Genomic DNA, 24,277 nt, shown 5'->3' on the forward strand with positions numbered 1-24,277 from the left:
TATGTGATTTGTGAGCAATGGGAGTTATGCTTTCTCTGCTAGAGACCACAACACACACACACAATTCACCTCCCTCCCTTACTTGTCTGAAGCTTAGAGCTTTGCAGACACACCCTAACTGGGAGGGGGAGGAGCAGAGCTGTTGTTTTCAGACAGAGGAGAGGAAGAAGCTCTTGGGAGCCATGACACATGTGCTTGATTCAGGAGTGAAAGCTAGAAGCATCAGGGAAACAGCCCCTAGACCATCAATGCTTTCAGAGCAGGGTGGTAAGCTGAGAGACTGCGTGGGATTATACAACCAGCAGAAAAGTGTTTTCTCCCCGGCAAACCGCAACAACCTAGGATCAGTGAAGGCTAGTGCAAGTGGGAACTTGAGCTGCTCACACACAGGATCAATGCTGCAAGTTGTCAAAGGAGAAAATACACAGTGAGTAGAGGCTATATCGAAGTTTTAGACTCTGGTAAGCCTTGGTCCCAGAAAGGATTAGAATAGCAGGAAACTTACAATGAGTCACAGCAGAAAGAAAGGATAACTCCCATTCTGCAGAACAGACTGTAACTTGTTGAGAGTTGTAATATCTCCTTGGAACTGCACCTGAACTACAGTAAATGATAAAGTGACTTTCCTTGTTTCCTGCCTTATTACTCCGTGCCTTCTACTTCCATCACAATCTCTGGGGGTTAGCCCTGGTTGGAGAGGGTTAAACATCTGCACTGCCATCACCATCTACTCCCCCAGGGATCATTTGCAATGCCGGCTATACTACAGCCGAACAGTCCAACTGGCGTCACGAATCACTACACAATCTTTTTCCCCATTCAATTCAACCCCTTTTACATGACCGCCTGAGGCCACGGACCGGGCCACTGCCACTGTGACATTTTCCATTGAAGTTAACGGGCCAGGCGCCGAGTATCACACGGCCTCTGGGGCGCGTCACATGCCCCCGATGTATCTCCAAATCAGGAGAGTAAACCAAAATATTATCTAGATCAGACCTGGGCAAAGTGCAGGCCGGACTGAGACAGCCGTGGGGCTGGAATCCAGAGGCCCGCCAGCCGCACCGTGCCCGCCCACTCGCTGTCTCCCTAGGCGCAGAAAGAATTGGTGGAGGAAGTGGCCGGAGGCGTGCGAAACAGCTGACGCGATGACGTCATTTCATTGCGTCAGCTGTGTACCGCCGGAGAGTCAGCACATTGGAGACAGAAGCAGAAGCAGGGCACCTGGGAACGGGACCGAGGTGAGTATGTGGTGTCTTTTTCTTTTCATGTGTATGAATATGAAGATTCTATGGGGGTGAACATGGCGATTCTATGGAAGTTATCATGGGGATTCTATGGAAGTGAACATGGGGATTCTATGGAAGTGAACATGGGGATTCTATGGGGGTGATGTACAGCACATGGGAATTCTATGGGGGTGACGTGCAGCACATGGGGATTCTATGGGGGTGATATGCAGCACATGGGGAGGCTATGGGGGTGACATGCTGCACATGGGGAGGCTATGGGAAGGCTGTATACTGTCATGCAGTATTTGGGAAGGCTGTGTGGGGCTTAATCAGTATATGGGGAGGCTGTGGGGGTCTCATGCAATATATGGGAGGCTGTGTGGGGCCTCAATCAGTATGTGGAGAGACTGTAGAGCTCATGCTGTATATAAGAAGGCTGTTCATGCAGTTCATGGGGAGGCTGTGTGGGGCTCATACAGTACATGGGAAGGCTGTGTGGGGCTCATGCTGTACATGGGGAGGCTATGTGGGGCTCATGCTGTACATGGGGAGGCTGTGTGGGGCTCATGCTGTACATGGGGAGGCTGTGTGGGGATCATGCTGTACATGGGGACGCTGTGTGGGGCTCATGCTGTACATGGAGAGGCTGTGTGGGGCTCATGCTGTATATAGGGAGGCTGTGTGGCGCTCATGCTGTATATAGGGAGGCCGTGTGGGGCTCATGCTGTATATAGGGAGGTCGTGTGGGGCTCATGCAATATATGGTAAGGCTGTGTGGGGCTCAATCAGTATATGGGGAGGCTGTGGGGCCTCATGCAATATATGGGAGGCTGTGTGGGGCCTCATTCAGTATGTGGAGAGACTGTAGGGCTCATGCTGTATATAAGAAGGCTGTGTTGGGCTCATGCAGTATATGGGGAGGCTGTTTGGGGCCTCATGCAGTATATGGGAGGCTGTGTGGGGCTCATGCAGTTCATGGGGAGGCTGTGTGGGGCTCATGCAGTATGTGGGGAGGCTGTGTGGGGCCTCATGCAGTATATGGGGAAACTGGGGCTCATGCAGTTCATGGGGAGGCTGTGTGGGGCTCATGCAGTACATGGGGAGTCTGTGTGGGGCTCATGCTGTACATGGTGAGGCTGTGTAGGGCTCATGCCGCATATGTAGTAGGCTGTGTGAGGCTCATGCTGTATATAAGGGGTTGTGGGGGGTTTAAAGATATATGGGGGGGTGTCAGCATACTTAATTCTCAATATTAAGTGATAATATTTATTAATATTAATTGTGAGTAGAATTAATTTCAAGCTATTGGTTCAGCCCTCCACAACAGTCATGGTCTCTCATGTGGCCCCTCAGGAAAATTAATTGCCCACCCCTGATCTAGATAGGCCACCACAAACCTACCCACCAAATGTGGAAAATATCATTAATAAAATGTTGGAATACCGCAGGTGCATTGGTCAGACCAAAAGGCATGACCAGACACTCGAAATGACCCTCAGGAGTATTGAACGCCGTCTTCCATTCATCCCCTTCTCTGATGCTAACCAGGTTGTAGGCCACCTTAAATCCAACTTGAAGAACACCTTAGCTCCCACAACCTGGCTAAACTGATCCGGAATCAGAGAGTATGGATCTCGGATGGTAATTTGATTTAATTCCCGGAAGTCTAAACAGGGAAGTAGACTGCCATCTTTTTTCTTCACAAAGAAGAACCCTGTTGCCACAGGCGAAGAAGAGGGTCTGATGTGTCCAAGTTTAGCCTATATTACATCAGAATAAATCCCCAGATCTACATCTTTCTAAAGAACCTAATAACTGTAAGATACAATATTGTTACGCTCCAGGAAGAAATCCAAGCCTCTCTTGAACCCCTCGACTGAGTTCGCCATCACCACCTCCTCCGGCAGGGAATTCCAGATTCTCACTGCCCTAACAGTAAAGAGTCCTCTTCTATGTTGGTGCAAAAACATTCCTCCAGACGCAGAGAATACCCCTTTGTGACTGTCACCTTCCTTGGTATAAACAGTTCCTCGGATAGATATTTGTATTGTCCCCTTATATTAAATTGCACCTCAGTCGTCTTTTTTCTAGACTAAATAATCCTAATTTTGCTAGTCTCTCTGGCTATTGTAGCTCCCCCATCCCCTTTATTAATTTTGTTGCCCTCCTTTGTACTCACTATAGTTCCATTATATCCTTTCTAAGCACCGGTGCCCAAAACTGTACACAGTACTCCATGTGTGGTCTAACCAGGGATTTGTACAGAGGCAGTATAATGCTCTTATCATGTGTATCCAGACCTCTTTTGATGCACCCCATGATCCTGTTTGCCTTGGCAGCCGCTGCCTGGCAAACAACGATCTCCCTGGCTTGCCAATTCAGCAATTATGTTTCACCAACCAGGGAAGACCCAATATAATTGGGGTGGGAAGACCGTCCAGGACATAGCAAGGAATTATTTTAGAATGAACCGACCCCACCCTCAGTATTACATTCTGTACAACCTGAGTCAGAGCTTTCTGTGCAAGTGGTGCTGAGTCGATGGTGAAGATGGGAATGGACTTAACTAGACCAAGGCAAGCCAGCCCATGAGTTCTGGCAAACTCAGCATCAACCACGCTGACTCCAACTCCATTGTCAACAAACACAGAAATCTCCTCTCCAGCACCACCTCTGCTGTCAGGACAAACCGGGAACTGCAGGTTAACAATAGATACACCCCTTGCTTATTCCACTCTAGACTACCAAGGGTTAAATGAGTCTCCTTTTGTTTAGGCATCAAAGGACAGGCCCCAATAAAATGTCCCTTTTTTCCACACAATAAAACACCACCTGTTTTTTGGGAACCTCCTGGGAAATGTACGATGCAGAGGCAGCCCCTAACTGCATGGGTTCCTCCACCCTGTACTCTACGAGTTCATCACTAGACTGCTCCCCTGACAACGGGGCAATACCCCAAAAAACAGGCTCCGGAGAAAGTGGTCTTACACACCTATTTCGAAGACGTCTAGCCACACGAATAGCCAAAGGCATAACGGATTCAAAAGACTCTGGGTTTTCATACGCCGCCAAAGCATGTTTAAATCTTTCAGTGAGACCCTGGAGAAATTGGCTTCTGAGAGCTGGGTCATATCACTTAGTATCAGTTGCCCATTTATGGAATTCGGAGCTATATGTCTCCACTGACCGATTCCCCTGCTGAAGCCGATGCAACCTGGACTCAGCCAAGGCGACTCGATCAGGGTTATCATAGATAAGGCCCAGAGCCCAAAAAAATCCCTCCACAGACTGGCGACAAACCGAATCCTGCAGCAAAGAGAAAGCCCAGGACTGCCGATCTCCCTTTAAAGTAGTAGAGAGATCACATAACCAACTCGTTGCTCTTCATTTCCGGAGGAGTGAGGATGAAGTTTAAAATAAAGTTTGCAAGCTTCCATAAACACAAAACACTTGTCTGTTCCTCCAGAAAAGCTGTCTGGGAGGGCAACCTTGGGTTCCACCTGGACCGGCCTACCTGCAGAGACCCCAGCATCAGCGACTGCATTGGAAGGCGTCTGCAAAGCCAACCGCAGAGACCTTCTGTAGCGAGATGCTGTGCGACTGTGTGCAGCCTCTGAAACACTCGTGACATATGGCCAGTGACTGGCTGCAGTAGTCTGGCTGGTCACAATGTTTTACGGCTAGTGATAGGCTGCAGTGGTCACATGGATATATGACAAATAATTGGCTGCAGTAGTCACAAAGATGTACGGTTAGTGATAATTGGAACCAAAGTGACTGTCAGGTACCAGTGGAGCAATAGGTTGAGTAAGCAGTAAGTAATGTTTTTTCTCTTTTTTTAATTTTTATAACATACTCTGCTGTTTTTTTCTTTAATCCAGAACAAGTATGATTACCAGGGCGGTGTTGCTATACGACGGCGGTGTGGGTATACGAGGGCAGTGTGGCTATACGACGGTGATGTAGGTATACTAAAGTGGTGTGGCTATACGACGGTGGTGTAGATATACAAAGGTGGTGTGGCTATACGACGGCGGTGTGGGTATACGAGGGCGGTGCGGCTATATGACGGCAGTGTAGGTATACGAGGGTGATGCGGCTATATGACGGCAGTGTAGGTATACAAGGGCGGTGTGGCTATATGACGGCGGTGTGGCTATACAACGGCGTTGTGGGAATACAAGGGCGGTGTGGGTATATGAGGGCGGAGTGGGTATACGACAGCGGTGTCGGTTTACGAGGGCGGTGTCGGTTTATGAGGGAAGTGTGGTTACACAACGGCGGTGTGGGTATACGAGGGCAGTGTGGCTATACGACGGTGGTGTAGGTATACGAGGGCGGTGTGGCTATATGATGGCGGTGTGGGTATACGAACGCGGTGCGGCAATATGACGGCAGTGTAAGTATACGAGGGCGGTGTGGCTATGCGACGGCGGTGTGGCTATACGACGGCGGTGTGGGTATATGAGGGCGGTGTGGGTATACGACGGCGGTGTAGGTTTACGAGGGCGGTGTGGCTATACGACGGCAGTGTGGGTATAAAAGGGTGGCGTGGATATACGAGGGCGCTGTGGGTATACGAGGGCGGTGTGAGTATACAAGGGCGGTGTAGCTTTACGAGGGCGGTGTGGCTTTGAGGACGGTGTGGGTATACAAGGGCGGTGTGGGTATATGAGGACTTTGCTTGTAGTGACTTTTGGAAAAATATCTCCTTTTTTTATATCTCATGAGAAGAACAGTAGGATTTGTCCAGTTGTAAAAAACTATTAGGTATCTTACTAATAGGATTACAGTATAATAATATTTTTTTGTTGGCTTTTTCGTGTTCGGTGTCTCCTCAGCCAGCCCTGTGCACACAGCTTGCCCCAAACACCTGTCTTCTCCTCTCCTGTCTTCCACATTTGGGTGGTGTGATGTGGTTATGATTGTGGGGTGCACACAAGCCTCACCTTTATTGTCCAGTGTTTCCGTAATCTTTTCCACATCAGATTCCGGCTCGAAATTCTTAAGTGGTCTGATTGTGCCAAGCGTTCCCCATGCGCTAACCTAGTTAAGAAATCAAGACGGGAATTAATTACTGTAGTTCTTGGGGTTGCTGAGATGGCAGTTTGGAAAGTAAATTCACAATCACACCAATTTACAGTATGTGTATACTAACTGCAGAAGGAAACATGGATTGGGCATGTTGGATTTCAACATGCCTAATCCTTTGTCGTCAAGGGAGACTGTCAACGACTTTTTTCCCTCTGCATTATTTAACACATGCATGCTTGGATGAACTCAGCATGTATGGATGTAGGAAAAACAGGTACAGGTAAGGCGGCCACATGGCATCATTGTATGGAGCATGCTCAGGAGGTGAGCCCGCTCCGAACAGCACAGTGTTAGCGCGGGTGGTCTGGAGCGGGAAACTCCGAGAGTGGACCCTCTGGACCGTGGCACCGAGGGGCCCCAGGCGAGCTGCCAGGTGGAACCGACCCCTATACAGGGACCGTTAGGAGCAGGCCCAGGGGTTCGAGTACCACGGTAGCCGGTACCGAGAGGGGCGGCTCAAGATGGACCGGAGTAAGACTGAGACTGGAGTAGGACGGCAGGAACACTGAAGGCAGGACTGGAGTAGGACGGCAGGAACACTGAAGGCAGGACTGGAGTAGGACGGCAGGAACACAAGGCAGGACTGGAGTAGGACGGCAGGAACACTAGGCAGGACTGGAGTAGGACGGCAGGAACACAAGGCAGGACTGGAGTAGGACGGCAGGAACAAGGCAGGACTGGAGTAGGACGGCAGGAACACTGAAGGCAGGACTGGAGTAGGACGGCAGGAACACTGAAGGCAGGACTGGAGTAGGACGGCAGGAACACTGAAGGCAGGACTGGAGTAGGACGGCAGGAACACTGAAGGCAGGACTGGAGTAGGACGGCAGGAACACTAGGCAGGACTGGAGTAGGATGGCAGGAACACAAGGCAGGACTGGAGTAGGACGGCAGGAACACAAGGCAGGACTGGAGTTGGACGACAGGAACGCTGATAGCAGGACTGAGAAGCTGCTGTGAGGAGCAGCCGAGACTGGAACTGCAGGAGCAGAGTGTGCACGATGGAGCGAGGCCAGAGTGTCAGGAAACACAACAATCAGGCGCCTCCCTCAGGGGGAAGCGGCCTGATATGGCCCCGTCTGGTCAGCCATTGGTCCAAAGGTGCTTCCGGGTCAGGGCACAGCCGGAGCATAAGAAGCAGGAAGGAGACGCGGCCGCGGCCTATGGCGCATGCGCATAGCATGCAGGGAAGGCATCGGTCGCGGACCTGTCTCAGTTGACCGCTGCGTCCGTCTGGTGGAGAGAGGCTGCGGCGTGGGAGCGGAGGGCGACTGCGGTGTGGGAGCGGAGGCCGGGTGAGTATTGCGGAGCGGTGTAACAGTACCCCCTCCCCTAAGCCGCCCCCCCCGGAGGTTAACAAGAAACCTCTTGAGGATACGGGGAGCATTAATATTCTCCCGAGGCTCCCAGGATCTCTCCTCAGGACCAAAACCCTTTCAATCAACGAGAAAGAAAGTCCTACCTCTAACCCTTTTCACAGCGAGGATGTCCTGCACTTCAAAAACGTCGTCGGCACCCACCGGCTGAGGACCAAGATCAAGCGAGGAATGGAAACGATTCAGCACCACAGGCTTCAGGAGAGAGACGTGAAAGGTGTTCGGGATCCGGAGCGAAGCAGGCAACCTCAATTTGTAGGCGACTTCGTTAATACGTCCCAGAATTTCAAACGGACCGATGTAGCGTGGGCCCAACTTGTAGGAGGGCAGTTTTAATCGGACGAATTTGGAGGAGAGCCAGACCTTGTCGCCAACACGATACGGAGGAGAATCCAACCTCTTTTTGTCTGCATAGTTCTTCATCTGATCCGCGGATCTCTTGAGTGATGTGTTGGTCTCAGCCCAAATCTTAGAAAATTCCGAGGACAAGGCATTGGCCGCGGGTACCTCAGAGGCAGGAGTTATCGGAAGAGGAACACCAGGATGTCTGCCAAAAACAATGAAAAACGGAGACTTGGCCGAAGACTCACCAGCATGGTTGTTATAAGCGAACTCTGCCCAGGGGAGTAAGTTGACCCAATCGTTCTGGTGGGCGTTAGAGAAGTGACGTAAGTATCCCGCAAGCGTCTGGTTGGTACGCTCTACTTGTCCGTTGGACTGTGGATGGTAGGCCGAGAAGTCGAGGGAAACGTTCATGAGCTTACAAGGCGAACGCCAGAACTTGGAGGTAAACTGAACCCCTCGGTCAGACACAATGCGTCGAGGTAGTCCATGAAGCCTGAAGACTTGATGAATGAAGATTTCGGACAGCTCTGGCGCTGAGGGAAGACCAGGCAGAGGGATGAAGTGAGCCATCTTGGAAAAACGATCCACCATCACCAGAATGACTGAGCAGCCCGCAGAGCAGGGTAGGTCGGTGATGAAATCCATGGCGATGTTCTCCCAAGGAACCGTAGGGACAGGCAACGGAAGCAACAAGCCGGACGGAGATCTCCGTGGCACTTTGTTTTTTTGCACAGGATGGACAAGAAGCCACAAAGTCGAGTACATCTTGGCGAAGTGAGGGCCACCAGTAGTGGCGCTTGATAAGGTCAAGGGTCTTCTTAGTTCCGGCATGGCCGGCCAGTTTGGAGGAGTGCCCCCATAGAAGAACCTTTCGCTTGGTATTCTCTGGCACAAGCGTCTTGCCAGGTGGAGGAGTAAGCCAGTTCACCGGAGCCACGGTGATGATCCTAGTGGGATCAATGATATGCGACGGTTCCTCCGTGGATTCGTGTGGCTGGAAGACCCTGGACAGGGCGTCGGCTTTGGAATTCTTGTTGCCAGGACGGAATCGGAGCTCGAAATCAAATCAGGCAAAAAATAAAGACCATCTGGCCTGGCGAGGGTTTAGTCTCTGGGCGGACTGGAGATAGGCCAGATTCTTGTGGTCCGAGAAGATGACAAAAGGATGGACAGCTCCTTCCAGGAGGTGGCGCCATTCCTCCAAGGCCAACTTGATGGCCAAAAGTTCCCGGTCACCGATCGAGTAGTTACACTCGGATGGAGAAAAGGCCTTCGAGAAGAAGCCACAAGGGTGCAGGCGACCGGAAGCGGTTCTCTGGGACAGCACCGCCCCGGCACCAGTCGAGGAAGCGTCCACCTCGAGTACAAAAGGTCGATCGCTCTCAGGGCGATGCAGGACCGGAGCCGTGGAGAAAGCCCATTTTAGGGTCAGGAAAGCCTCCTCTGCCTCAGGAGACCAATCCTTGGAAGTAGACCCTTTACGGGTGAGTACAGAAATGGGTCTTGTGATCGCGGAGAAGTGGGAGACAAATTGCCGGTAATAGTTGGCGAAACCGAGGAATCGTTGTATCGCCTTTAATCCGACGGGGCGAGGCCATTTGAGGATGGCAGACAGCTTCTTGGGATCCATCCTTAGACCAGCGTCGGAGATAATGTATCCCAGGAATGGCAGAGAGGTCTGTTCGAAGAGACATTTCTCGATCTTCGCATAGAGACGGTTCTCCCGAAGACGCTGAAGCACCAGGCGGACACTCTTTCTGTGGGACGAGAGGTCCGGCGAGAAGACGAGGATGTCATCTAAGTACACGACCACACAGGAGTACAAGAGATCCCGGAAGATCTCATTGACAAACTCTTGAAAGACTGCAGGAGCATTGCAAAGACCGAAGGGCATGACCAGGTACTCGTAATGGCCATCTCGAGTGTTGAAGGAGGTCTTCCACTCATCACCTGCACGGATACGGACCAGATTGTAGGCTGCTCTGAGGTCCAGCTTGGTAAAGACCCGAGCCCCTCTGAGACGGTCAAACAGTTCCGGAATGAGTGGAAGAGGGTACCTGTTCTTGATGGTAATCTCATTCAAGCCCCTATAGTCAATGCATGGCCGTAGAGTTCCGTCCTTCTTTTTGCCGAAGAAGAACCCGGCTCCCGCGGGCGAAGAGTATTTCCGTATAAAGCCTTTGGCGAGGTTCACTCGGACGTACTCGGACATGGCGGTGGTCTCTGCGGGAGACAGAGGGTAGATTCTGCCCCTTGGAGGGGTTGTACCGGAAACAAGTTCAATTGGGCAGTCAAACGGCCGGTGTGGAGGGAGGACCTCCGCTTCCTTCTTATCAAAAACATCGGCATAGGAGCTGTAAGCTGGAGGAAGGCCCGGGAGGTCTGGAGGTGACCGTGGAGCGGCCGCCAGGCGGACAGGAGTCAGACAGCGAGCTTGGCACGGGTGCCCCCAGCGGAGTATCTCCCCAGAAGACCAGTCGAGAACAGGCTGATGAGTCCTTAACCATGGAAGACTGAATAGAATGGCGTGAGAGAGCTTAGGTAAAACGTAAAAGGCTATCTTCTCTCGATGTAAGGCTCCGATTTGCAACTCCACCTCTTCAGTGACCAAGGTGACGGTCACCTGTAGCGGTTTGCCATCCACGGTGGCAATCTGAATTGGGTTAGATAGAGTGACTACAGGAATTTGGTATTTGTCTACCTCTTCCGGCCGAATGAAGTTACCCGCTGAGCCCGAATCCACGTAGGCCACCTCGGAACCACACCTCCCTCCTGAAACCAAAAGCACAGAAATCGTAAGGGGTTGAGAGGAATCATCATCACCTAGGAAGGCCTCTCTTACCTGACCTAGGTGGAGTCGTTTCCCTGTCTCTTAGGACAGGTGCGGATATAGTGTGACGAATGACCGCAATAGAGGCACAGACCTTGTGCCCGTCTCTCTCTCTGACGTAACTCGGCCAACCTAAGATGATCTAACTGCATGGGCTCACCCGAAGAGAGGGAAGAGAATCCGACCGAACGGGAGCTGGCAGACTGGGTGAAAGGAGAAACTGACCTGGAGGAGCGCCTGTCTCTCGCTGACTCCCGAGCGCGCTCCAGGAAGCGCAGGTCAATGCGGGTAGCCAGCGAGATAAGATCCTCTAAGGTGGATGGGGTATCTCGACCTGCGAGTTCATCCTTTATTTTACTAGAAAGACCGTGCCAGAATGCCCCCAACAAAGCTCCGTTATTCCAGCCGAGCTCGGAGGAAATAGTGCGAAAGCGAATAGCGTACTGTCCGACCGTGAGAGAGGCTAACCGACCCGGCTCATCGAAAACCTTACGAAACGTATCCAGGAAAACCGGGAGACTCGAAACGACCGGGTCGTCACGTTCCCAGAGCGGGTTTACCCAAGACAGGGCCTCTCCCTCCAGATGGGACATGATGAAGGCCACTTTGGCCCGGTCCGAGGGATATTGCTGCGGCAGCCATTCAAAGTGGAGACTACACTGATTTAAGAACCCCCTACAGAGCTTGGGATACCCGGTGAAACGAGGCGGCTTGGCGAGGCGGGGCGTCGGAGGAGCAGAAGACGCAGGGGGAGGAGTCGGCACTGCAGTGGCAGCCTGGAGGGCCGACAAGCGACTATCAAAGGAGGCCATGTAGGACAGAATGTGGGTTTGAGTATCTTGCTGCTGACCCAGCTCCTGTTGGAGACTGGCCAGCTGAGTGGCATTTCCAGGATCGGCCACCTGTAAGGCCGACAAACAGGTGTCCATGGACCTCATGACTGACATAATGCGCCCCTGATTCTCCCGTAGGAATAGCAACTCTTTCTGGGTAGCAGCCGTAGTACCGGCGGAGTCCATGGCCTGATCGTACTGTTAGCGCGGGTGGTCTGGAGTGGGAAACTCCGAGAGTGGACCCTCTGGACCGCGGCACCGAGGGGCCCCGGGCGAGCTGCCAGGTGGAACCGACCCCTATACAGGGACCGTTAGGAGCAGGCCCAGGGGTTCGAGTACCACGGTAGCCGGTACCGAGAGGGGCGGCTCAGGATGGACCGGAGTAAGACTGAGACTGGAGTAGGACGGCAGGAACACTGAAGGCAGGACTGGAGTAGGATGGCAGCAACACTGAAGGCAGGACTGGAGTAGGACGGCAGGAACACTGAAGGCAGGACTGGAGTAGGACGGCAGGAACACTGAAGGCAGGACTGGAGTAGGACGGCAGGAACACTGAAGGCAGGACTGGAGTAGGACGGCAGGAACACTGAAGGCAGGACTGGAGTAGGACGGCAGGAACACTGAAGGCAGGACTGGAGTAGGATGGCAGGAACACTGAAGGCTGGACTGGAGTAGGATGGCAGGAACACTAGGCAGGACTGGAGTAGGACGGCAGGAACACTAGGCAGGACTGGAGTAGGACGGCAGGAACACAAGGCAGGACTGGAGTAGGACGGCAGGAACACAAGGCAGGACTGGAGTTGGACGACAGGAACGCTGATAGCAGGACTGAGAAGCTGCTGTGAGGAGCAGCCGAGACTGGAACTGCAGGAGCAGAGTGTGCACGATGGAGCGAGGCCAGAGTGTCAGGAAACACAACGATCAGGCGCCTCCCTCAGGGGGAAGCGGCCTGATATGGCCCTGTCTGGTCAGCCATTGGTCCAAAGGTGCTTCCGGGTCAGGGCACAGCCGGAGCATAAGAAGCAGGAAGGAGGCGCGGACGCGGCCTATGGCGCATGCGCATAGCATGCAGGGAAGGCATCGGTCGCGGACCTGTCTCAGGTGACCGCCGCGGCCGTCTGGTGGAGAGAGGCTGCGGCGTGGGAGCGGAGGCCGGGTGAGTATGGCGGAGCGGTGTAACACACAGGTTCCGCCCCAGAGAGTAACTGATGTGTTCACAGCTATCTTTGATCGCATCGGTTTATCCTCAACTGCAGCATTTAAAAGTACTCCAACAGGACTAATAAAAAGTGCAAAAAAATTAAAAAAAAACTATTTTTAAAAAATTATGAAAAGAACAAAAAAAAGTTTCAATTGTCCACTTTCCCTAAAAATTAAATAGTAAGTTATAAAAAAAGAAAAAATTTGATGTGTTGGAATTGCTATAACTATTAAAATAGTGAATCCCAAAGTTAAAAAAATAAAAATAAAAACCTCAGATTTGGTGATTTTCTGTCACTACTCACAACCTTTCCCACAAAAAGGCAAACAGACCATAAAAATGGTATCAAGAAAGAACAATGTAGGATGAAGACAATGCAGAGGAAGCGCTCGTCCCTCCAGGCCAGGCAGTGGCGGTGCAAAGAATTGAGCATTAATACCCACGAGCAAAAAAAGGGATTCACAAAGACGGTGGAGAAAAGGCATCAGGTGCGAATGGCGAAGCTCCGCCGGGAACATGGAGAATAATAGATTGGGGCACAGAGCAGAGAAGTGACAGCCTGAGCGTCCCACAGGTCAGACAACAACAGTCTCTGCAGCACAGCCTTATAGGCGGAGGTTGGATCTGTCGGGAACAATTGGAGGTTGTGAATGACACCATCCATTTGGACTTTGATGTGGCTATACCAAAAGTTTATTTTTTATTTTATTTCTTTTTTTCATAGTATGTAATGCAATCAATGATGTTCTAGAATCTAGTGGAATACAAGTGCTTCTCACTAAATTAGAATATTATCAAAAAGTTAACTTATTTCAGTTCTTCAATACAAAAAGTGAAACTCATATTAGATAGTCATTACAAACAGAGTGATCTATTTCAAGTGATTATTTCTGTTAATGTTGATGATTATGGCTTACAGTCAATGAAAAAACAAAAGTCATCACCTCAGTAAATTAGAATAATTAACAAAAATACCTGCAATGGCTTTCTAAGCATTTAAAAAGGTTCCTTAATCTCTTTCAGTAGGCTCCACAATCATAGGGAAGACTGCTGACTTGACAGATGTCTAGAAGGCAGTCATTGACACACTCCACAAGGAGGGTAAGCCACAAAAGGTCATGGCAAAATAAGCTGACTGTTCAGAGTGCTGTATCCACGCATGTTAATGGAAAGTTGAGTGGAAGGAAAAAGTGTGGTGGAAAAAGGTGCACAAGCAATTGTGTTAACCACAGCCTTGAAATGATTGTTAAGAAAAGGCCATTCCAAAATTTGGGGAGATTCACATGGAGTGGACAGCTGCTGGAGTCATTGCTTCAAGAGTCACCACACATAGATGTATCCAGGACATGGGATACAAGTGTCGCATTCCTTGTGTCAAGCTACTCATGACCAATAGGCAACGCCAGAAGCGTCTTACCTGGACCAAGGAGAAAAAGAACTGGACTGTTGCTCAATGGTCCAAGGTGTTGTTTTCAGATGAAAGTAAATTTTGCATTTCATACATAAATCAAGGTCCCAGAGTCTGGAGGATGAGTGGAGAGGAACGCAATCCAAGCTGCTTGAGCTCTAGTGTGAAGTTTCCACAATCAGTGATGGTTTGGGGAGCCATGTCATCTGCTGGTGTAGGTCCACTGTGTTTTATCAAGACCAAAGTCAGCGCAGCAGTCTACCAGAAAATTTTAGAGCACTTCATGCATCCCTCTGCTGACAAGCTTTTTGGAGATGAAAATATCATTCTCCAGCAGGATTTGGCACCTGTCAACACTGCCAAAAGTACCAATACCTGGTTTACAAACAATAGTATCACTTTGATTGGCCAGCAAACTCGCCTGACCTTAACTGTTCTGCTTTATTCCACGTATGATACTGTGTGGAATCCAGCATACGGCATAACCTTTCATCCACTCCCAGAAACAAGATTGTATGGGTGCTTAAGTCTATATTAATTGGGATTATATGGACAACAATGGGAGATGATAACAGATGGTATAGTAGAACACAATAGTAGATGAGATCAGGGGTTGTTGTACAAAGTCGTAGATAATATCAGAGATTGTTGAACACAGTTATGGATGATTCAGATATTGTTGTACACAATGTGGATGATTCAGGTAAAACAGATAATGCAGCATGTTAGTACTGGCAGACAATATACAATACATCAGTACTGGCAGGTAATCACAGCAATACAGGGTACTATCACAACAGTAGCATGCATTATATAGAAGCTGAGCAATATAACATACACAGCAGTAAGAGAAAGATATCTAAAACAACTAATGGCTGCCACCTTTGCACTCACTGACAAGAGGATGCATATGACTATCATGCAGTGTAATAGCATTACAGGTGCTTAACATGCATTGCAAACATCATGAGGGGCTGCATTATGGCTGCTAACACAGATGCATAGCATATTTACATAAATGCATTAAACCTTACCGGAATCCACTTGTTATAAGCAGTGGTTTTGCAAAGAGCTGAGCACATGTGAGCTACTCAGAAGACCGGCTGAAAATGGTTACATGTTGTTGACCAGGGAAGGAAGAAGGGTGGTTCTGAACAGTTAACCATTTAGGGAAACAGAAGATTCCAAACACATGAATAAGAAAGAGCAACTTATGACACCTACTGGCAATAGCTGGAACAGCACTTAAAATATTTTTCTGCACAGAATGGGCAGAACACTCCCCACTTGGCATCAACAGATGGCACTATTTGGCTCTTTTGGGGATAATAACAGTACAAGTTCAGTAACTGGTCTGAGGAACAGTTTGTTCTCCCCAAGTTTGCTCACTTTGACCTCTACCTTGCGCACTTTCCCATCTTTGCTGGGAAGAGGCTTGGTGATGAGGCCGAGTGGCCACTCATTATCATGTGACTGAGTGTCTTTGACAAGTAACACATCACCTGGTTGAATGTTTGGGTGGTCCTTTTACCACTTTGTCCTGGTTTGCAGAGTGGAGAGATATTGTTTCTTCCATCTGTCCCAGAAGACATTGGACACACTTTGTACTTGCCTCCATTGGCATCTGAAGAGGTCCATATCGTTGAATTCACCGAGTGGAGCTCTCGGGACACAGGTTTTCTGCGTGAGTAGCATTGCCGGAGTAAGTACTGTTGGGTCTTCGGAATCGCTGGAAAGTGCTGACAGTGGCCTGGTGTTCATGATAGCCGATACCTCGGTCAAGAATGTTAAACTCTCAAGTGTGAGTCTGGTGTTCATTTGCAAGAAGATCGAGTCTAGTATCTTGCGTGATATGCCTATCATTCTCTCCCAGGCACCTCCCATGTGCAAAGAGTGTGGCGGATTGAAAGTCCAGGTGCATCCTGTTAGGAACTGCGGAACGCACTAAATAAAAATAATAATAAAGTGCGTTCGCCAATCGGGGTCCACCGTGCAGTAGGAGTTACAGCCGCTGCTGAGTGATGGCAGACGAGCAATATGGCGATATAATGCGCACAGGTTCAACTTCACCCGAAGTGCGCAGAGCGGGCTCTGTTCACACACAGAGGCGCCGCAACAAAAACATACAAAAAGGCTGAGCCTGTTAGAGTCACAGGCCTCAGGTAAATGCACACACGGTATAAGGTCACAGGAGCAGGAACTAAGACAGAGGGGCTGCGTCCGTCTAGATCTACCGTGTGTGCGGCGTTGCTACTGCGAACGCCAAGAAGGGCTGCAACTGCAGCGCGGCGCAGGACACTGCCACTGGACAGCACAGCTACAAAGCAGGCGCTATGTCGGACGCTAGTGCAGAGGTGCGGTGTGCACAGTGGCCTAAGGCTTGCCACAGACTGGCGCAGACTACTGAACTAATTCCCTAACCACATGCGTAATATCAGAGGGAAGGGGTTTCATAATAAGTCAGTCACCAGAATCATACATCTGTCACCATTCACACATAGCAGTATAGTCTATACTTGCGCATGGCGGAACGGCCATGCGCGCTTTTTATAGCAGCCGGGACCTCCCGGAAGCTTCCAGATCTCTGAGATGGACCAATGAGATCTGGAGCAGGACCTGAGCACATGACTCCTGATCTCCAATGGGAAACCGTCTCATGAGCATGCTCAGTAGGAGGACAGAGAGACTTAGCCCCTGGAGAGATTTGCTGCAAGGCAATCTCCTTTGCGGTAAAGAGCAAGAGACCGCAGAATGTAAGGGTCTGGATTCCTGCAGAGCAGACGCAGGAACCTGACTCCTAACACATCCTTGCTCACCTAGGTACCTTTCAACATTAGCAAAGTCCAAATTGGAAGGGATTTGAAGTTCTCTTGCCGCTCCAATGAAATTAGTACCTCTGTCTGTGCGAATATGCTTCACAGGGCCTCTGATTGCGGTGAAGCGTCAAAATGCATTTATGAAACTTGAAGTGTCCATAGACTCGATTACTTCGATATGAACAGCTCTGATGGACAGACAAGTGAATAGAACTGCTCAACACTTTGCTTCAGTATTGGATCTCCTAGTGCGTCGAGTAGCCACGGACCGAATACGTCTAGTCCAACATTGGTGAAGGGGGGTTCGGTACTGAGTCTGTCGGATGAAAGATTGGCCATCTTCAGAATTTGGAACGAGCCACGGAGTTTGCGACACGTAACACAGTTGAAGATCAGTTTGCTCACGCTTCTCTTTGCGCCGACTATCCGAAGACCAGCCGCCCGCAGGTTCCCTTCGGTGAACAAACGGCCTTGGTGTCTCACTAAGTCATGATGATGCTGAATGAGCAGAGTTGTGACGTAATGACGTCCAGGGATTATTACCGGGTGTTTCTCTGAAACTTCTACCTCGGCTTCTTGAAGACTGCCACCTACTCTCAGCAGCCTGTCTTGGGCAACAATTGGATCGAGCTTCTTTAGCATGCTGTCTCCAGGAATAGGTTGTCCCTTGTTGAGGTTGTCTTTGACCATTTGTGTATCCATGATGTCCAGGAACATCCTATCTTCTATGGACATCGCAACCTTGTCGTCCTCCTTTGTCCTGTGGAAGACTGTACATCCCATGTTGTCCTGTTCATCTTCACAGGCGTGGTCTTCATTGGTAGGTGCTGAGAAAGGGCAAGGTAGTGGAGTGCTGTTTGGCAATTCCTTTACCAGCAGACTATTGTGATAGGGCCGGAAGAGAGATGGACATCCATTTTCTAGTGTGCTGGTAAGCATACTGTTGATGGAGGCTGGCTTGTGTGCTCCTCCTAGACAGACGTCTCCTATGATGACCCATCCAAGGTCGAGCCTCTGTGCATATGGAGCGTTCCCGGAGCCGTTTATACATTCTCTAGTCTTCTGGACTCGTAGTATATCTCTCCCCAGGAGTAGAGCTATTGGGGTTCCTGGTTCCATCTTAGGTATCAGGTGGGCTATACGCTTCAGATGGGGGTGATGTGTCGCCACCTCCCGTGAAGGTATTTCTGACCTGTTGTCAGGAATCTGGTTGCACTCCAGGATGGTCGGTAATGATAGGCAGATTTGGCCATCTATGGACTCTCCTTTATATCCAGTTGCTTTTCTCCCCGGCGTCTCAACGGTACCTGAACACATCCTCAGGGTGTAGGGAGAACCAGGACCTACAATGCTGAAGTTGCCAAAGAAGATGGACCTGGCTAGGAACCTGTTGCTTTGCTCATCCAGGATTGCGTATATCTTGAAGGCTTTATCCTTGCGACCTGCAGGATAGACTCGGACAAGGCAGATTTTCGAACAGGACCTTCCTCCTGTGAGTCCTATACGGATCTCCGTACATTTAGAGCTGACCTCAGGGGTGTCTTCATCAGTGTCCTTCTGCTTCCCATCATGCTCCTCTGCTTGCGACAACACTCGTGGATGTAATCCAGGGTGCAAGGCTGTATTGTGATCCGTGCTGCTGCATTCTGCACATTTCACGCTAGCTTCGCAGTTCCTGGCGAAGTGAGAGGTTGTGGCACAGCATTTAAAGCAGATGTTGAGGAAACCTTTGTGATCCTCTAAAGACTTCTCCCTGAAGACTCTGCATTTTAGTAGAGGATGTGGTTTCTTGTGTAGAGGACAATGTTTACTGACATCCTGAGGCTTGCTCTCGTCCGGAGGAGGTTTATTCACGTTGTGAGGAGGGTCTGTGGAAACAATGTTAGTTTTGTGGACTGCCACGGGTGTCCTACTGGGTTTGGCACCGGTGGCAGTGGCACATGACAGAGTAAAGTCAAAATTAGGGTCATTTCTGATCCTAGATTGTTTGGTGACAAAATCAACAAATACAGTGAAAGGAGGGAATGATACATTATGATTTTGTTTATGCTGCGAACCACATGTAATCCACTTTTCTTGTAAGTTGTAAGGAAGTTTCTGTACTTATCGGATTGACACCCTTAGCGGAGTCTAAGAATGCCAATCCGGGCAAGTCTTCTTCCTCCTGGGCAACCTGTAACTCATTCAATAAATCACTCAGTTCTCTAAGTTTTAAATAACCTTTAGGTCCTATCTTAGGAAAATCATCAATTCTTTTATATAAAGCATTCTCTATGACTTCTACTGTCCCATAGCATTCATCAAGTCTTTCCCACACTTTATGTAGACCTGTGCGAGGATGATTTACATTAATGTCTCTCAGTCTTTTGGCATGCTTGACCGACTCACTTCCAAGCCACTTTACTAGGAGATCTAACTCCTCACTACAAGAAAGGTCCAGACCATGAATGGCGTTCCGGAACAAGGCTCGCGATGACCGATAGTTCTCAGGTTTGTCAGTGAACTTTAAAAGTACTGGACATCTCCTTGCCTATCGTAGTGAAGCTCGGGGTTCAATCGCCGGTAATCGGCATGGGGTGATCGATATGATGCGCCAAGGCTGTCATCCATGCCGGAATGTTGATGGACGTACTGAGCGACATGCTGCACTGGATCTTGCTGCTCTAGATCTGGTCTGAGAATGCTGCTGCGTCTCTCAGAATCAGGATCTTTCATAGCTTCCAAACACTCTCCCTTAGCTATTGCAGCTGCTGTCTCTTTGTCTGCCGCAAGTTTTTCTAGCTCTGCTAGCAAACGTGCAGTTTCGGCCTCTCTCTCTGCCTCGTACTCTGCTTGTCTCAACTTTAGATGCATATCTCGTTCGGCGAAGGAGGATCTTGCTTTGGCTGCTTCAGCCTCGGCACGAGTGACAGCAGAGAGCTCTGTTATTGACGGCCTGCTAGAGCTTGCTCGTGACCTCGTTTTGAGCGAGGATGTACTTTTATGAGACATTGTGCGTTTAGCTGCGTATTGCTGAGTATATTGGCGGGAAACAGTCTATGCGTGACGGGAAAGATGTAGCACTTCTTGGCAGGCTGCAGTAGCATTCTGCGGCTGTATGGCAGCTGCTGTGATACCCGTATGCGGAGCAGTGTGGGTGTTAGCGGTCCCATACAGTCTGTGCAATCACCTCGTGCGACCGGCGGTCCTTTACTGAGCCCTGGGCTCTTATTCCTGCGCCTGTATGGTGGCTGCTGTAATACCCGTTTGCGGAGCAGTTTGGGTGAAAGCTGTCCCGTATAGCCTGGGGAATCACCGCGTGCGACCAGCGGTCCATTTTACTGGGCCCTGGACTCTTGTCCCCTGCGGCTGTGTGGCGGCTGCTGCAGTACCCATATGCGGAGCAGTTTGAGTGATAGTGGCTTCGTACAGCCTGTGCAACCACCGCCTGCCACCGGCGGCTCCGTTTTTACTGAGCGCTGGACTCTTGTCTCCTGTGGCTGTATGGCAGCTGCAGTAGTACCTGTAAAAGGAGCAGTCTGGGTGATAGCAGGCCCTTACAGCTTGTTTAACCACCGAGTGCGACCAGCGGTCCGTTTTTACTGTTCTGCCTTCTTCCACATATAACGCTGTGTGAATTCCAGCATACGGCATAACCTTTCATCCACTCCCAGAAACAAGACTGTATGGGTGCTTAAGTCAATATTTATTGGGATGATATAGACAACAATGGGAGATGATAACAGATGGTATAGTAGAACACAGTAGTAGATGAGATCAGGGGTTGTACAAAGTTGTAGATGATATCAGAGATTGTTGAACACAGTTATGGATGATTCAGATATTGTTTTACACAATGTGGATGATTCAGGTAAAAACTATAAGAAACAGATAATGCAGTATGTCAGTACTGGCAGACAATATACAATAATCAGTACTGACAGGTAATCACAGCAATACAGGGTACTATCACAATAGTAGCAATGATACAGGGTGCTGTTATACCGGTAGTATGCATTATATAGAAGCTGAGCAATATAACATGCACAGCAGTAAAAGAGAAAAATATCTAAAACAACTAATGACTGCCAGCTTTGCACTCACTGACAAGAGGATGCATATAACTATCATGCAGTGTAATAGCATTACAGGAGCTGAACATGCATTGCAAACATTATGAGGGGCTGCATTATGGCTGCTAACACAGATGCATAGCATATTTACATTAATGCATTAAACCTTACCGAAATCCGCTTGTTATAAGCAGTGGTTTTGCAAAGAGATGCCGGCCGAAAATGGTTACATGTTGTTGACCAGGGAAGGAAGAAAAGTGGTTCTGAACAGTTAACCATTTAGGGAAACAGAAGATTCCAAACACATGAATAAGAAAGAGAAAGGGCAACTTATGACATCTACTGGCGATAGCTGGAACAGCACTTAAAAAGATTTTGCTGCACAGAATGGTTAGAACATTAGCCCCATAGAAAATCAGAGGAGTATTGTCAAGAGGAAGATGAGAGACACCAGACCCAACAATGCAGACAAGCTGAAGGCTGCTATCAAAGCTGCCTGGGCTTCCATAACACCTCAGCAGTGCAACAATCTGATTGCCTCCATGCCACACCGCATTGATGCAGTAATTGATGCAAAAGGAGCCCCAACCAAGTATTGAGTGCATTTACTGAACATACATTTCAGTAGGCCAACATTTCAGATTTTAAAATCATTTTTTCAAGCTGATGTTATAATGTATTCTAATTTACTGAGATAATGACTTTTAGGTTTTCATTGGCTGTAAGCTATAATCATAAACATTAACGGAAGTAAATACTTGAAATAAATTCACTTTTTGATAATATTATAATTTTGTGAGAAACACCTGGAAGTCTGATCTGATACGACAACCGATTGCCACCCCACAATCGCATTGTGGAGGGGAGATGGCCACCAGAATGGACTGCACCACTTTAATGTTACTAAAGGATAAAGTCAGCATTTATGTGGTTAAACAGCGATCGGTTTCAATGCTGATCTCTGCCGTTATGTCAGCCGTGCTCCTGAGAGAGCTCCATACACCAAACATCCGCATTACACCTGTAATATGGGGGTGAGAGACCCCCGATCACACTGGGGGCTGTTGTACTATGGTATTCTGGATTGTGGGGGGTTGTGGTTTGCACAGGTGGAGCCGTATACCCTCTGTCTGGGAAAGGGTTAATTGTACAGAAAGTGACGCGTGTCACAGTTGCTGGCTGCTTTGTGAACTGGATAATTATGGAGAGGCGGACAGGTGACACGTGTGAGTGATGGAGAAAGGAAGACACCACAAAGAAAGGGTCATCCAGAAAAAATCGTGGCCCTTGCCAGCTCGCATGAAGGAGAGTAGTAGCCAGCCTTGGCAGCCAATCATCTTCCAAAAAGAGTGACTGTACTCAGCTCTGTAGGTCGGCAGCAAGGAGCGATGGTGGAGGCAATTAGACTGGAACCTAAAGAAACAGGCAGGCTAAAACTGGGTGGCAAAACGAAGAGGGGCCAATACCAGCCCTAAGGGGACTGATAAGATCCCATAAGTGGGGGGCTTGTATCTTTCTGACTGTGATGGGCCATGAGTGAGAAGATGGTAGCCCATAAAAGCCACCCATGCACAACAATCGTTTGGGACGATTTGATGGTGTCGTATCTCCTGGAGAAAGACAGTATTGGCTACTGAAAATCCAACGTGTCGTTCCTTCTCTCCCCCCTGAGAGTGCGGTCCCCAAGCACATTAGATGTTGGCCGATTCCACCCATATCGGCAGATTCCCCTGATGTTAGTCTAGTATGTATGGGAGCCTTAAAGGGGTGTTCTCATGCTGAGTTCTCTGTAAATTGGCTACAGTGGTGACATTACAACTACAGCACACATCACCGGTGCAGCCAATCATTGAGCTGTAAACCTGTGCCGATGTAGACAGAATGAGCTGCTGAGCTCAGTGATTAGATGCAGTGGTGATGTTCTCTGAAGTCAGGATATCACTGCTGCAAAGACCAGAGCAGCGGCGAAGGGAACTGGACTCGAGGAAGGCGAGTACCTGTAAGGCCTCTTTTACACTTCCGTTTTTTACAATCAGTCACAATCCGCCAGGTTTTGAAAAAAAACGGATCCTCAATTTTTTTTGGAGGATCCGTTTTTTCCCATTGACTTGCATTAATGGCGGATTGTGACGGATCGCTGTCCGTTACATCCGTTTTTTGTGAGGATCCGCCAAAAGTTGCTGTCCGTCACCATCCTCAAAAATTTCAAAACGGAGCTTGTAACGTTTTTTCCTCTGGCGGATCCTGCAAACACTGATTTAACCCGAATTTCTTTCTGGTTGCCAGACAAAAAAAAAAAAACCCTCTCTCTCTCTCTCTCTCTCTCTCTCTCTCTCTCTCTGTCTCTCTCTCTCTCTCTCTCTCTCTCCCCCTCCCCCGGCCAGCGATTCCTTTAAATTTCTTCATTTTCAGGATCCGTCTGAAAACGGATCCTGTGCCATCCGTTCACATCAGTTTAGAACGGATCCGCTTGTCTGCCTTTTTGGCGGATTATAACTGATGCAAAAAACTGAAGTGTGAAAGAGGCCTAAGCAATAAAGGAGTTTGGCAACCACTGTTCTTAAAGTAGAAAACCCGTTAAAAGTGCCCACACACTTGACATAGCTGTCTGTAAAGCATTCATGGAGCAGACAGCTATCTCTTCCGAAACTCCCTCTCTTCCTCCTATTATGCCAAGCGCTCATAAGTTTTCCCAAGGGAGAAAGGAGAAGGTAGTTGCCAGGCTCCCCTGGCAGTGGCTTATGTCCTGAGAATAAAAGGATTGTGAGTTAATATCCCAATGTGGCGGTTCTTCTCTCATCGATATCATTTGTCGGTAGAGTCAGAAGGCCCCTAATGCATCTAATGATAGTGAGATCACACCAAAATTGATGTTTGGATCACTTTAGGCTAATGTGTTTGGGGGACTTAACATAGTTGGTGGCTGGAAGTTTATTTGCCCGACAGGTATTCCTCCCAGTTCCCCCTCCGCCCCTATGTATCTACGTCAGGCATACATGTTTATTCAAGCACATCCAAGCTAGTGTGAACAGGTGTCACCTAAGACACTGATTCCAAGGGAAAATATAGCTGCATTCTCAAATATTAAAA

General features: G+C 49.1%; 1 protein-coding gene across 3 annotated transcripts in view; it reads right to left on the reverse strand.

Moving 5' to 3' along the window:
* Nucleotides 1-24,277, reverse strand: part of ANXA9 (annexin A9) — a 93,455-nt gene that overhangs the window by 61,795 nt on the left and 7,383 nt on the right. For all 3 annotated transcript variants that reach the window (XR_012230630.1, XM_073567194.1, XM_073567195.1), the window contains exon 3: nt 6,182-6,278. Coding sequence is in view for 2 of the 3 variants with exons in the window: in XM_073567194.1 (XP_073423295.1) it covers nt 6,182-6,278 (97 nt within the window). In the remaining variant the exon portion in view is untranslated. The remainder of the gene's footprint in view (nt 1-6,181; nt 6,279-24,277) is intronic.

This window comes from Dendrobates tinctorius, unplaced genomic scaffold (genome assembly GCF_039654945.1).
Source record: "Dendrobates tinctorius isolate UK_male_01 unplaced genomic scaffold, ASM3965494v1 ptg000019l, whole genome shotgun sequence".
NCBI classification, from domain to species: domain Eukaryota; kingdom Metazoa; phylum Chordata; class Amphibia; order Anura; family Dendrobatidae; genus Dendrobates; species Dendrobates tinctorius.